The sequence below is a fragment of the Chiroxiphia lanceolata genome, chromosome 3 (assembly GCF_009829145.1).
Source record: "Chiroxiphia lanceolata isolate bChiLan1 chromosome 3, bChiLan1.pri, whole genome shotgun sequence".
NCBI classification, from domain to species: domain Eukaryota; kingdom Metazoa; phylum Chordata; class Aves; order Passeriformes; family Pipridae; genus Chiroxiphia; species Chiroxiphia lanceolata.
In genome coordinates, this window is record NC_045639.1 from 53,032,227 (window position 1) to 53,046,300 (window position 14,074).

Consider the following 14,074-nt stretch of genomic DNA (forward strand, 5'->3'; position numbering starts at 1 on the left):
AGATTACTGTGTGTCAATAACCTGTTTTCCTCATTAACTTTTATTCCTTGGTTCCCAGTTAATTCTGCAGTGCCCTTGGGCAGTGGCTGGACAGTGAAAACAGGTTTCTGCTTCAGCCTGGTGTTTTTAACTGTCTCAGAACCATTCATAAGTGAATTACTTAGGTACTAGTGCATCAGTCCTGTGTGGAAAAGGTGTCATATGTATGTTTCAAGGCAATAGTAAAGACCAGTAGTATACCAACACTGCTGCTTTTTTGTCAAGCACTTGTCTTTTGTGGCATTGCCTCTGACTTCTTCCACCTCTGAGAAAAGGGATCAGTATCCTCTGATCCCTGTTTAATGCTACAGCTGAACACATAAGGGGGAGAGCAGGTATACATCTTGTCCATCTCTGATCAGGGGCACTTTGCAGTTTCACATTCTGAAATTAGTTCAGAATTGTCTGAGTTCCAGATACTGCTTTTTAGTTGTGGTGGCTCTGATTGGCGATTCAGTATTCAAAGGCATGAGGGAAGTTTTATCCTCTGAATGAAAGAATGGCACTTTGTCAGGAATGGGACTAGTTTTTTGTGACCATTCCATGAGCTACTAAGAGTATGAGTTGTCTTTACACATTTACCTTCAGTGTCCAGTACTACTCAGTGAGGGAGTTCTGCACTATTCATTGGTGAAGGCAAATGTATGTTCTTACTGATTACTTTGTTAATGATCACTCTGGATTAGATGATTCTCTTTGGTGGTCTTGATGAGGGTTTTTTTCAGTATTTCATGAACAATTTAGTGAAACATGGAACTTACTAGTAACATTAAATAATAATTTCTTACTTAAGTAGAATGAGACATGAACAGATGAAAGCCGATTTGATATGTAAGGACTTAAATTGTGTGTTTGGAAGATAATAGTACTATATTTTTGAAAGCAGTCACTTCAAGTTAAAGCTCAAGAAGACTGAATCTTCCATTCAAATCTGCCATAGACCTGTCCAGAGTGATGTCAGTGCCTGTTTTACTGTTGATTCTTTACTGCTCCGATATTTTCTTTCTTCGGAATTAATCTCATGAGGTTACTGAAACTTCAATTGAAATAATGTGCATGACATTCTTCATTTTGTGACACTTAACTCGCTGGTCTATTGAGTTATATTTAAAAAGGGTGTGTGGTTTGTGTGTTCAACTTTTTAATAGCTAGATTTTAAAAAGTTAAATTTTTTAGTGGTAGGAAATTGATTTTACACCATTTACATATCTGCATATCGATGTGATAATTTGAACATTAAAGATTAGATATTTTTGAGAGTTTCATTTTCCAGGACAATTTATTAAGTAGAGAACATTTTAGTAATAATTAGACTCATTTAAAAATTAGAGAGGATTGTTCGTATTTACCATTAATGGGTTCTGTTATTTTTCACATATGTTTATTTTACATTATCATTCTTTATAGTGCAAACCAGAATACAAGGTGCCTGGTCTGTATGTCATTGACTCCATTGTGAGACAGTCCCGGCATCAGTTTGGACAAGAAAAGGATGTATTTGCTCCAAGATTCAGCAATAACATCATCAGCACTTTCCAGAACTTGTACCGTTGTCCTGGTGATGACAAGGTAAACCACTTACAGATTCTTCTAATTAGAACAGTCTTTAGTGTGTTACCTATAAAGATTTTGATCTAACTTTTTGCTTGCTGGAGGGGACCTAATTAGAGACATGCACATGTAAATGTTTCTTAATTTTGCTTATCTGAGTGTAGGAATTGGGGGAGACACGTCCAGTGAGATTAGTTAGACTTTTGGAAAGGTGATCTTTGCTTTGATTCTATGATCGACCAACAACTAAATAAGGTGTAACTTGAATAGTTTGACCCAGTAATTTAGCTGTTCCCGATCACAGTAGTCAAGATAGCTACCAAATTCTGTTTCTAAAAGATTGGCTAGGGGTAGCACAGTGCAGGCAGATTAACTTACTTCGTATTTGTCACTCACCTTACACTAGCTAGTGTTTCTTCTTACTGAATAACTACAAAAAGATGGGGACTGCTGAGGGCATTGTCTTACAGAAGTTTATGTAATAGAGTCATTAAGTGAAGTCGAAAGTGAGGCAGGATGCTACAGGAAGAGAAAGGTTATTTTTTGAATAGTTGCATGAATTCATGCTGTATTTTTTAAAAAAAAGATCTGAAAATCCAAGGTATTCATGCAAGGTGATTAAGGAAAATTCAACCATTGTGGTGTCTTAGTATTCCTGCCTTTCTAGAGTAGTTAGGACCTCTGCAGGAAAATGTGTTGGGATCTGCAAATTTTACTTGACTGAAAAAGCTCTGCTAAGGATGTCTGTCTTCTGCAGCTGAGTTCTGAGGTGTTACTGAAAAGGTTATTTAAGTTGAATGGCATTTTCCCAGTCTAGTTTTAGGTTATCTGTGTGATTAATTCATGGCACTTCAATTTCACAGTGTTTTATGTATATATAGGCATGACAGTTAACTTATATTTTTATTCATTTAGTTGTCTTTCTTGAACAGTATTAGTGTGTTTTGTATAATCATTTAGCTTGCTACTTTGGGATATATGCTAGTACAGAAATAACCTGACTTATTGAAGAAGGAGAGATTGGAACAAGGGTGGGTGCAAGTACTCAGTTTGTGTCTGGTTTTAAAAAATATATAGTAAATTTATTGTAAGGTAAGAAATAGCACCACGTATCCTGTGATATTTCAATGCATGACAATTAATGTATTGTATTAGAGGTGTTTAATGTGAAGAGGGATAGTAAAACATGGTCTGTTTATGGTCCACAAAAGTCCTGTCAAGTTCATTTCTAGGATATTTTTCACCTCAGTTAGGGGAAAATGTGTTTTGCAATCTAAAGTCTTGCTGCTGTGCTACATGTGGATTCAGTATTATAGGAAGGTCTTTCTCCTGAGAAAGCAGTTACCCTATATCTTGCTCAGCAAAATGTGCTGTCAGAGACCAAGATATATACGTGGTTTATATTGACGTTTATATCTGGTGTGTATATATATATATATATACACCTGGTGATTTTGATGTTTAATCTGATTAAAAGGCATAATGGAGAAACACAACAGCTCTCTTTATATGAGCAAATGTGGAATTTGTTTTTAAATCAAGCAGAAGTGCAGTAGTATTTCATTTAAAGTAACAACAAAACCACCCCACTGATTCCTTTGTCTGGCCCAGAGAAAGTGCAAGGGGGAGATAGATATGGAGGCACAGAAAGATTTTTATACTTCTCTTCTGGATAGAAGATGTAAGTTAGAGCCTCTGATGGACTTGTCAAGGACTGCTTATAAAACAAACTTTCAAAGAAGGAAGGCTCACATATGGTAATACTGAGTGGAAGCCTTCAGAGATTTGTTTAAGGGAAATCTAAGTTACATCTTCCATGTAGTGAAAATTCAGCACTTCTGTATTACAGTTAGGTATCCTCCTGGAGTTTTGGGCAAACAGACTTTCTTCTTTGGTTCAAACACTGTGGTTAAGTACTCTATGTTCATGTTTTATGGAACTCAGGTAATTAAACCGTCTTTCTGACAGCAAACACCAGATCCTATGAAGAATTTCCTGCTCTTTATAATACAACTGACTTTATTTCCCCTCAAAATAAAGCAAAATCTTGCCTTTGATAGGAGTGAAACTTAAAAAAGAGAACATTTGTAAGCAGATCAAAACAGTGATCTGTTTATGATGTAATAGAATGCATCTGTTGTTATAGAAAGAAATAGAAATGCAAGCTGAACAATGAGTTATAGCTAGTGGAATTATATGAAGTCTTAATTTTGATTTATTTTTTTCCTTCCCCATGATGCACATTTTTAACTATTACTGTGTACTTTCAGCAGGCAAGAAATTGTGTTCCAGTTTGAACTTTTAAATTCCTCACTTCATCAAGGGACCTTGCAAAATATTAGTCTGCTATTCTAATAAAAATATTGAACAATCTTACTAGTATATGCCCATTTTTCAGTGGATATAAATGATTTGGGTTCTCAGGTAGATCAGAATTGCATTCATATATGTTAACTATAAAAATTTAGGAGACTAATAATTCATTATTTTAATTATTTGTAATGCTTGCAAATGCTTTCTTAAAATCATTTTCCTTCCATATCGACTAACAAGAGTAAAGGTACAAAAGAGCCAGATACTGTTGTTTTCGTTTAGGAGATTTCATTTTCAGTTGAGAGAATGTTGTCACTATGTGTGTACTGGGCCTTCACAGTTGCCTAGGGTCAGCCTCTGGTTCGTAGTTGAGACATCTTTGGTGTGACCCAGTCTAAGTGTTCTTACAGTTCTTCCTGTTTGCAAACCTAAAGGCGCTTCGATCTAGACAGGCTGACATTGCCAGTTAAGAATTCCAGAATCTATAACAAGACAAAAGATAAACATGATTCAGGTCTCTTGTTATCTTTTCTTCATTTTAGAGTAAAATTGTTAGAGTGCTAAATTTGTGGCAGAAGAATAATGTGTTCAAGAGTGAAATTATTCAGCCTCTCTTGGATATGGCAGCAGGAATTCCTCCTCCCGTTGTGACCCCTGTCTTGCCCAGCACTACAGCTGCTATGAGCAACAATACACCAGGTAAACAAAAACAGATTGAAGTCATACTTTGAATCAAAACACTTCTGTCAGCTTTGGTATGTTGGCTGTTAATGTGCTGAATTATCTCACTGATTTCCTTTAGATAAATCAAATGAATGCTAGAAAGAAGTCTGTTACAGCCACCATCGAAATCAGGGAAATGGGGAAACATTGTTACAGCCACCATCGAAATCAGGGAAATGGGGAAACATTATTATAAAGGCAGACTTGGATCATTTTGTGCTCCAAGCACCTTTCTTACTTATATATGTAGATGGCAGGGAAATGGATTTTCAGCTTTTTCACTTTGTGGAGATTTTTTTCATTCAAGGTTGGGATGTACGGGAAATTGTCCGTATAGGAATTGAGTTTTGGCATCTGCTCTTGACCTGCTTTGTAACCCACCTTTTGCTGATCCCATGCTGAAAAGCAGTGAGGTGGACAAATCCAACTTAGTTTTCATGGGGAAAAGTAAATATGTGAAAGTTTCAACTCTTGGATTGCCTTGCTGCATCTTCTAGCTCAGTATTTTTTATTTTGAGTAGTTTGACTACATTAAATTGTTGAAATCGTAGGTCTACTGTAATGTTTCCTTAAATTCTGATGCAAATTGACTTTTAAAACAGTAATCTAGTCATATTTAGCATTCATCAGCATATCTCTACTTTTGAGCTAGAAGTGCAAAAGTATTTGCAGGGATGGAGGATTCTTCTGCATCATGGTATGAAACTAATTATCAGATTGCTGATTTTGTCTCAGTGTTTCTCTTGAGAAAAAAGAATAAAATGAGCAATCCTCATGAATCCATCCAGCTGTTGCAGGTTGAAATTTTTAGTAGAATCCTTAAGGCTCCCCCTGTCGTTAAAGTGTGAATCTAGTAAGATTCGGGCTAGCAGACAAGTAGATTGCTAACAATTACCTTTTGGTATATAAAATTTCCAGTAAACATTCTGGAATAGTGTGTGAAACATTTTTACTTGGCCTTCATCAGTGTTTTTGTTAGTAGTCCCAATAGGTCAGTAGTGGAAAGAGCTGTGAACTACTCTAACACAGACTAATTCTGCTACTCGAGGAATGTTGATGTGAGTTGTGTTATTTTTGTGTGCTCTGTATGTATGTGAGAAAAATAGTTTCAATTGATGTTTTTCTTCTCTAACACTATTTTGAAGTCTGTATGTAAAAATATTTTGACATAGTGGATTTTCTCTTTTTTTAGGGACACCTGTGACTCCAGTTACTCCAGCCAACGTGGCGCAGAGTTTACCTGATCCTTGGGTATCTCAGATTGCTAACACAGATACCCTTGCCGCAGTTGCACAAATTTTACAGAGTCCTCAAGGCCAACAGGTAGACAGTTACACTACAGACTGTGTGATACCTTGTGTCTTTAAAAGTACACTTAAGAAATGCTTTCAGGAGTATCTCTTAGATTTGTGTCCAGTATTCATATGAACTATACCGTGAGGTTGTTCATGACAAAAAAGTTCCTGGTCAGCTAAAACTTTTTGTTAACTTTGGTAGCCAACCCTGTTTGTTCCTTAAAAGTATCGCAGAAGATGACTTTTGCTAAGATGGTCTGTAATACGTACTTGTCTATATAGTATTGCAGATGGCTAAATCAAGAGCAGCATTAAGATTTCATGGATATAGGTATAAAATGGAATGTAAGTTAAAGGATATTAACTGATGAATGCTCCAAGAAGAGCTAAACATTGTACAAAATTATATAACAGAAATTAATTCATTCAGAAAATGTATGCTTTGTTGATTCATTTTTTATCTTTCTATCAGCTAAACATTTTTTTAACTGCAAAACAGTTTTTGTTTTGCAGCATTCAAAGATATGGTCTTGGAATTTACTGTGTTTCTCAGTTTTTAAATGCTCAACTCCAAAAAATTGTCTTGATGTCCAGCATCACAAGGACTGCTTGTCCTCTTAACTCGCAGTTATATAAGTTTAGCATACACAATTGACTTTCTGTAAAAATGTAGACCATAATTTTTCAGTCTGTGCTAGAGATATGGTACCCGCATAACTTGGCCATTATGATTTTTATGTGGACTGAGGAATGGGTTGTTTTACCTACTGGGTTACCAAACAAAAATCCCATGCATATGAAGGAGAAACAGTCACCAGTGAACTGGTGCTGACAATAACAACTTAGTGAACATATTTTATAGTATTCAGCTAAGCAGAGTTGTCTGTAATTGTTCATAAGTCAGTTGTTCATAAGTCAAGTGGAGGAAGTATTTTCACCTGATAGCACTGAAAGAAATTGATGAGTCATTGAAAAGCAGAGCAAAATGAGTTTTTGGGATAGTCTGTGAAATGTGGAGGAAATATAGTGGAATAGCTCGTAAACAAGGAAGGGATGTGAAATGAGAATGGGAAATATATGGAAAGTCAGTAAGGTAATTTTAAAGACTATGCCCTAGAGAATATTCATAAAAAAGAGAAGACTATGAAGCAAGATAAAAAAATGAAGATGAGAAGGGAATTAGGGTTTTAAAGACAGCAGATCACAAAGAAATAACATTTGGATATTTATCTTAAAGTAGTCTTAAGCAGAAATGTGGAGACAGACTGGGTACACAATAAATATGTACATGAAGATGTCTAGGATTAGTAGAGGAACTATGACATTTGCTTCCATCCTGCCCATCTCTTTTCTTCCTGTTCTCTAAGACACTCTGTCTGCCACAGCCTCCCCCTGCTCCCCAGCTCCAAAGACTTTCATTTAATCTTATGATTGTGTTTTATGGGTGAGGATGCATGCAGGTAAATTGAGAGTCTAGACATAGGAGAGGACAGACTAAGAAAGATGTGACCAACAAGAATGTGAAAACAGCAAGAATGGTGACCACCCAGGATTTTTCCACTATAGGGCTTCCATTTCTCCTTCTTCAGTTTGATTCCTTCGTACTTGGAGCAATGCACAAGGTGAACCAGCTGTATTTGCTCATCTCATGTGGATCAGCCAAGATGGGAGGGGGAACTCTTCAGCTTTACCTATTGCAGTAATCAATGAAAGCTCTTGATGAGGTAGAACAACAATTGAAGCATTTTCAGAGGCTCTGCTGTATAAGGGATCTGTATAACTGTTTTTAAAAGAATAGGAAGAATTGCTTCACATTATCAGAAGGTAACTCTAAAACAACCTTGAAAAAGGGTCACATGTTTTTGATACATTATGGAAAAGAAGTTCAACCTAATCAGTTTATGCAGTTTCTAGTGAGGCCTAGTAAGAAGGGAGGGATTGAACCCTGCAAGAGTTCAGTGGAGAACCCTATAAGGAGTTGCAATATGAATGTAAGGGTAATCAGGGACTAATGTCAGCATAGTTTGAACTAGCTGGATTTGTTCAACTTTTTTTCCACAAATAACTTTAGATAAGGCTTCAGGGATTTACCACACGGAACATCAAAGGACTGCTTCCTGTAGTTCCACAGTGCTTTAGGAGAGCTTTTTTCCATAAAGTTTGTATTTTTTTCTTAAGGTAAACGTGTACATTTTTATCGAAGCATCCCTATTCAATAGATAAATTGATCTGCACATGAAAAAGCCTTTATTTCCTCGTTGGGATAGCTTCTCCAAAAGATTAGATACAGATAGGAATTTGTAGTAAGAAAATGAAGATACACCAGGTAATTGGATTGTACATTTGCTTTTTATGTTTTGTTAACATAGCAAGGAAATTGCATCCTATGAGCCCAGATCTGAGTTTCAGCATGAGCTTTCACTTGTGACTAATCCAGAGATATCAGTGCAAGTTCTTCCTGTAGGCAGGTTACATCAGCTTAAAGTGGAGCTTGCCACAGTGCAGTTATTTTTTCTATACAAATGTTGTTACAGCATACAGAGTTTCCTAATATAGGTGGGCCCTTAGGAAGCTGGAGTAGGCTAACAGATATTTTTCAGGTCAGAAGGAATCAAACTGGAGAAACAGAAGAGGGGGAACCCTAGAAAGCAGGAAATCCTGAGTGGTGACTGGTCATCATGCAACCTGTCAGACCAAGTTAGGAGGAAGACGCATCTGCATGTCTTATCAACCCCAGAAAACAAATTAGCCAGTAAGTGGGAAAAAATTTGCTGTAAAAGAAAACAAATTAGACTAAATAATGGCCATAGGTTAGATGCTACTGCATTCCTGAGGTTTGTTTTACTAATTGGAAGTGGAAAAGTCTATTGTTTCTTTCTCTGCTTAACAAAAAAATCTTGTTCAGTGCGTTTGTTATCTTTTCTCTTTTAGCTTCAGCAGTTGATACAGACACTGCAGATACAGCAGCAGAAACCTCAACCATCGCTACTTCAAGCCCTGGATGCTGGTCTTGTCGTCCAGTTACAGGCCCTCACAGCACAACTTACAGCTGCAGCTGCTGCTGCTAACACACTTAATCCACTGGATCAGAGTGTCTCTTTTAATAAGGTAGAAGTAGAATAGTAGAAATTTGAAGAAGTATTTATTAATAAAATATACGTAAGTGAAATGTTCTTTCGGATTTTATTGTTTGACTTTAGAGATTTTAAAAATACATTAATATACTATAAAGTTATAAAACTGTATTTTAAAAATACAAGACATGTCTAGACAGAGTAGTGTAAATTAAAATATTTTTATGTGAGTTTAGGGCTAAATGCACTTCATAGAATATCTGGAGTTGAAAGGGACCCATAAGAGTCATTGAATATGGTAATGGATTTGATTTAGCAAAGTTAAACTGTTGTTAAATACTTTTCCTCAGCCTTTGTCACACAGCAGTGAGAATTGTTTCTTACAAGGTAATAAAAGGGTAATATGCAGAAATTAATATACACTGTTTTCTCAGAAGAGTAAAGTGATTGGATTTGTACATTCTTACATTGTAAATTAAATGCCAAGAAAACTTCTATCTTAGCCACAAAGTGATGTAAGTGAATAAATAACTCTATGACTGTAGTTAAGACTAGTCCTGCCACACTTTTTAAAGGATGTCAGAACGTAAAACAAACCCAAACAAAGCAAACCTGTAGGTAAACTTTGTGTTGCAAAAAACTCAAAAACAACAACAAAACCCCAAAACAAACTACAAGCAAACCGCAAAACCAGAGTGCTGGAATTTGAGAAAACTAATATAATTGAATGCCAGGTAGCAATTAACTATGCAGGCAATTACAGTCATAGTAGTATAATAAAATAAAAAAGGAAGAAATTCTACTCAAAGATTAATAAATAAATAAATAAATAAACCCGGTTCCATTATCTTTGGAAGAAACAGTTTGCAAGATAAACCTACAGATAATCTTGGTAGGATTGTCCTGGAGTGAATAAATAGTAAGAATAAGGAAGTTGGAAAAAGCAAAAAACCTTTTTTTTTCTTAACTCAGATAGTCTCCTTTTCTGGAAATTAGCTACTCAGACTGACAAGTACTCAGTTTAAAGATTTAAGACAATTTATCTTATGTTTAAGAGTTGTCATTGCTAACAAAAGTAATGCAGCTGTAAAAATAAGTCAGGAAGAAAATGACCTGTACTCATCTTATATAACAGCTGTAACCATCAAATAGGGTATAATCCCAGGGAATTTAATGCATCAGTTAATAGGGACTGCCATATAAAAAGTAATTAAGAATGTGGCATTATTCCTCAGACTTCAGTTCCAGCATTTACTTGAATAGGTATACTTGTGCATGTGTCTGTCTTGAATAATGGACAGCTTAACTGAAGCAAATTGAAAGAATTCACATTCTGATGAGATGTTTATATACAGCCATAAAAAAGCAGCTTTTATGAGAAATAAAGAGTAAATATTTAAATCCAGAGGAAATTGTGAAGCATAGTTTTCATTCTGTGATATAATGTTGGTGAATTGGATAACAAGTATAAATAGCGGAGGAGGATACTTCTGATGACTGCATCAGTATCCATATTTTTTAAAAAAATCCCTATTTTTAATACTTTTGGCAGTCCTTTCAGTCCTTTGTTTTCAAGCTCTTCAGTCTATAGCATCTTGTGGTAATAAGTTGTGCACATTAATATGTGTTGTGTGAAAAATTCTTTTGGCAACATCAGAAGTGCCTGTTTTCTCAACTTGCTGCATAACCATATCCTTACGTTATGGGAAAGAAAGATTTTTGATCAGCATTTCCTATGCGTTTGTGCTGTTCATTTTATTTTAATTTCCAAAGAGAATATCCTGATTCTTAAGAAGAATTTTGTTTCTTTTTGAACAAAAACCTTTTTCCATGTCTTTAATAATTTTTATAGCTTTTTCTGAATATACTTTCCTCTTAGCTAATTAAAGTAACATTCATTAAAAGTTTTGTGCTTTTTCTATACGTGTGTGTGGTACATTAAACTTGGATCCAATATTTAATTTGGTTTAATTACCATTACTTTATTTTAGAGAGTATTTGTTTACAAACCATGTAAAAATTAAGGTTTTCCAGTTCAGATTTTACCCTTCAATATGTTACTTAAAACAAATGCAAGCAAAAATTATGGTGCACGTTTACATGTCTTGGCTGGAAGTTCTTTGGTTTTCTCTGGCCTCAGTTAATCTAAATGCTTCTTTTGCATATCATGAACTATTGACTACCTTCCATTTATTTCTTTTCTCAGATGTATAAATAGTATGTATTCTGATTTTTTTCTTTTTTACTTTGATATAATGGAAGATACGTGATGATTAATAATATTTTAAGTTCAAGACTGATTTTTTCTACAATGCATGCTTTTTTTTAGAGCAGCAGCATTTTGTGAGTGCTTCACTGGAAAATATTCCAACTATACAAACAAGGCAGTCACTGTGTTTTAAATGGATTAGATATATATGGTGAAAGTTGTTCTGGATTTTAGCATCCCATATCACATAAGCTTGGTGGTCTGTGTTTCTTATGTGTTTTCTCAGAGGCATATTCAGTCCTGCTTTCATAAACACTAGATTATCACACTGGGAAAAGTAGTTTTAAAAACTCTTGATTGATCAGTCTTCAAGTTAGCTTATGCTTTGCTCTTCGTGCTGGACTCCATTACTTGAGAGTAAGTAGAGCATCTTGTGAAAGAAAATGGTCTATGGGATCATCATGGCTTGTTGCTGAAGCCGTTTTTTGCCTTGGTATTTCAAAGTAACTGCCCTATGTTCTCATCCTCTTGGTTTTTTCTTCTGAGATTAAGGTTTGAGAAGAAGTCATGGTGGTTTGTAGTATTATATTAGCTCTGCTTTTCAGAAAACTTCCAGGGGCATGGCTTTAATAGCACAGCTATATCAATTAATAATTGCTGAAAAAAAGGCAGTCTTGCTGACAGATAACATTTGTGGTATTTCTTCATGCATGTTTCTTAGTTTTGTCTTCAAGAAGGTAAACCTTACTAAAATGCTTCTGGGCTTTTTAAAATTAGTAGAGAAACTTTTTTAGTTCAGCAGAACTCCAATGTAGACATCTTTGTGGATAAAACAGGAAGTGTATCCACATTTTTCTCTGTCAGATACCTTTCTTTATATTCCTCAGAAGGCTTTTTCCTCTTACATGGTAACTGTTTGCTTTGATTTTTTTGCAGACTGTGTGAAAAGTTATTTTCAAGGAACAGTATATTTGAAGGAATTCAGGTTGTCTAAATGACGTGTGTGAAAATACAGTAATTCTTTGTGAAGTAATCAAGCTGTGTAGGTCTTCTGTTGATATGAGCAGAGCAGTTTGCTGATTGCCAAAGGATTGAATAGTTGGCCTCTTTGTAGTAATTTCTTCTAATTAAAGGTACCATTACATGAAATTAATCTCTATTTAAGCTTTACTCCAAAGTAGCTGTTAGTTACTATGGAAAGAACATGTGGTTGTATTTGTAGAAGCAGAGTTCAAGAAAGCCGGGGACAAAATTTTATATTTCATGCGTTCAAGAGTTTGGTAGCAAGAGCAATATGACATTTAATTTTCTATTCAGGTTATTTGCCAAACATTTTTTTTTTCTCTTAAGTTGAAAAGTAAGAGAATTTTCCTTTTGAAAAGTAAATATGCATAAAGGGACATATAAGAAATATTCAGTAATGTTTATTTTGCTTTCTCCTAGAAGCTGATGGACAGGTTTGACTTTGGGGAAGAATCTGAACAGAATGAAGAGCCTAAAAAGGAAACTCCCACTTCCCAGCTGTAAGACCAAACTATGTTTCTTATGGAAAATGCTAAAATTTGCCTGACGCTAGTTGAACATCAGGATTAAATAAGGAAAATGTTTATTCAGAGCATAAGTACAGTAAAACAGTAGAAAGGGGAAAAACAGTTTACTAAATTAAACATACATTTTATTGTAATTCTCTGTGACAGAACTTTTCATGACTTTATCTTAAAGTTAGCACATTCTTTGCTTTGTTAGTTATAGAGTTAATGTGATAATGATGATAATAGAAGGTGGAACTAGTTACATTGTCCTCATTATTTTACATTTAAACTTGAAACTCAGTTGTGAAGATCTATTTATTAACTGTTTAAACCAAGAGAAAAACTGTAGTGTTGGATTTTTAAAAATTTATTTAAATTATTTCATTTTAGGCCTTTAGTACCAGAATCTGTGAACAACTCCCTTTTTCACCAACTAGCTGAACAGCTACAGCAACAAAATTTAGAACATCTCAGACAACAGCTTTTGGAGCAGCAGCAGCAGCCTCAAAAGGTAAGAACGCCATCTTGTGGCTGTTGTAATAATTATGTTTTCCACTGATAAAAAAATCATACTTCAGGACAAAAAGATTGTCTTGTCACTGACACTTCACTTATAATGAAAACCTTTGTCTCTAGATGCCCAGCTAACAAAGTCTTGTGGAATAAGTAAAAAATAGTGCTAAAAGCAGAAAAAAACCCACAATGAAATGTGTAGGGTGTACATTTTGCTTCTTTTAGGAAAGAGTACTCTTTAGCTCAGAGTGATTGAGCTTTGGCTGTTCAGTTCTTTATATGGGGGGAAAAAAGCTTTTCCCCTGCTTTCAGAAAGAATTAGGTGACCACTGAAGTGATTGTGCTCCTGTCTCTTAAAGGGAAGACAGAATAAAGATTGTGGATAACTTTATTTTCCTCTCCAGGTTTTATGTCTTGACTAATAACTGTCTCATTGTGTCAAAGAATCTGACTCTATTCTTCAGAGTCACATATTTCCTGAGAAATTATTCTTTAAGAGCTGATTCTTGAGACAACCCAAGGTTCCTTCTTAACTGTGTGAATTGCGTCATCTCTATTCTATGCTGAAATAACTTGATTTACTTCTACTGAGGTTAGTCCTCAGTATTTAGCTGCTCTTTTCCCCTCCTGATCCCATTAGAAAAAAAATCCAGAAGTATTCTGTCTTGAAAGTGGGCTTTCTGTGAAGTATTTGGGTCTGGTTTCATAGTAAAATAGAAAAGTGACCACAAACTTCACAAACACCTGTCGAGGATTTTGGTTTAAGCTGTGCAGAGGCGCAGTCATAGAAGCATCAAGGTTGGAAGAGACCTTTAAGATCATTCA

The 14,074-nt window shown here is 35.3% G+C and overlaps 1 protein-coding gene across 4 annotated transcripts in view; it reads left to right on the forward strand.

The window, feature by feature from the left end:
- Positions 1–14,074, forward strand: part of SCAF8 (SR-related CTD associated factor 8) — an 85,906-nt gene that overhangs the window by 22,189 nt on the left and 49,643 nt on the right. For 2 of the 4 annotated variants that reach the window (XM_032683967.1, XM_032683966.1), the window contains exons 4-9: positions 1,447–1,608; positions 4,446–4,602; positions 5,819–5,949; positions 8,853–9,029; positions 12,648–12,727; positions 13,127–13,247. In XM_032683967.1, the coding sequence (XP_032539858.1) occupies positions 1,447–1,608; positions 4,446–4,602; positions 5,819–5,949; positions 8,853–9,029; positions 12,648–12,727; positions 13,127–13,247 (828 nt within the window). Of the gene's footprint in view, positions 1–1,446; positions 1,609–4,445; positions 4,603–5,818; positions 5,950–8,544; positions 8,674–8,852; positions 9,030–12,647; positions 12,728–13,126; positions 13,248–14,074 lie in introns of those variants that run through there. The other 2 variants (XM_032683968.1, XM_032683969.1) reach the window with 2 other exon arrangements.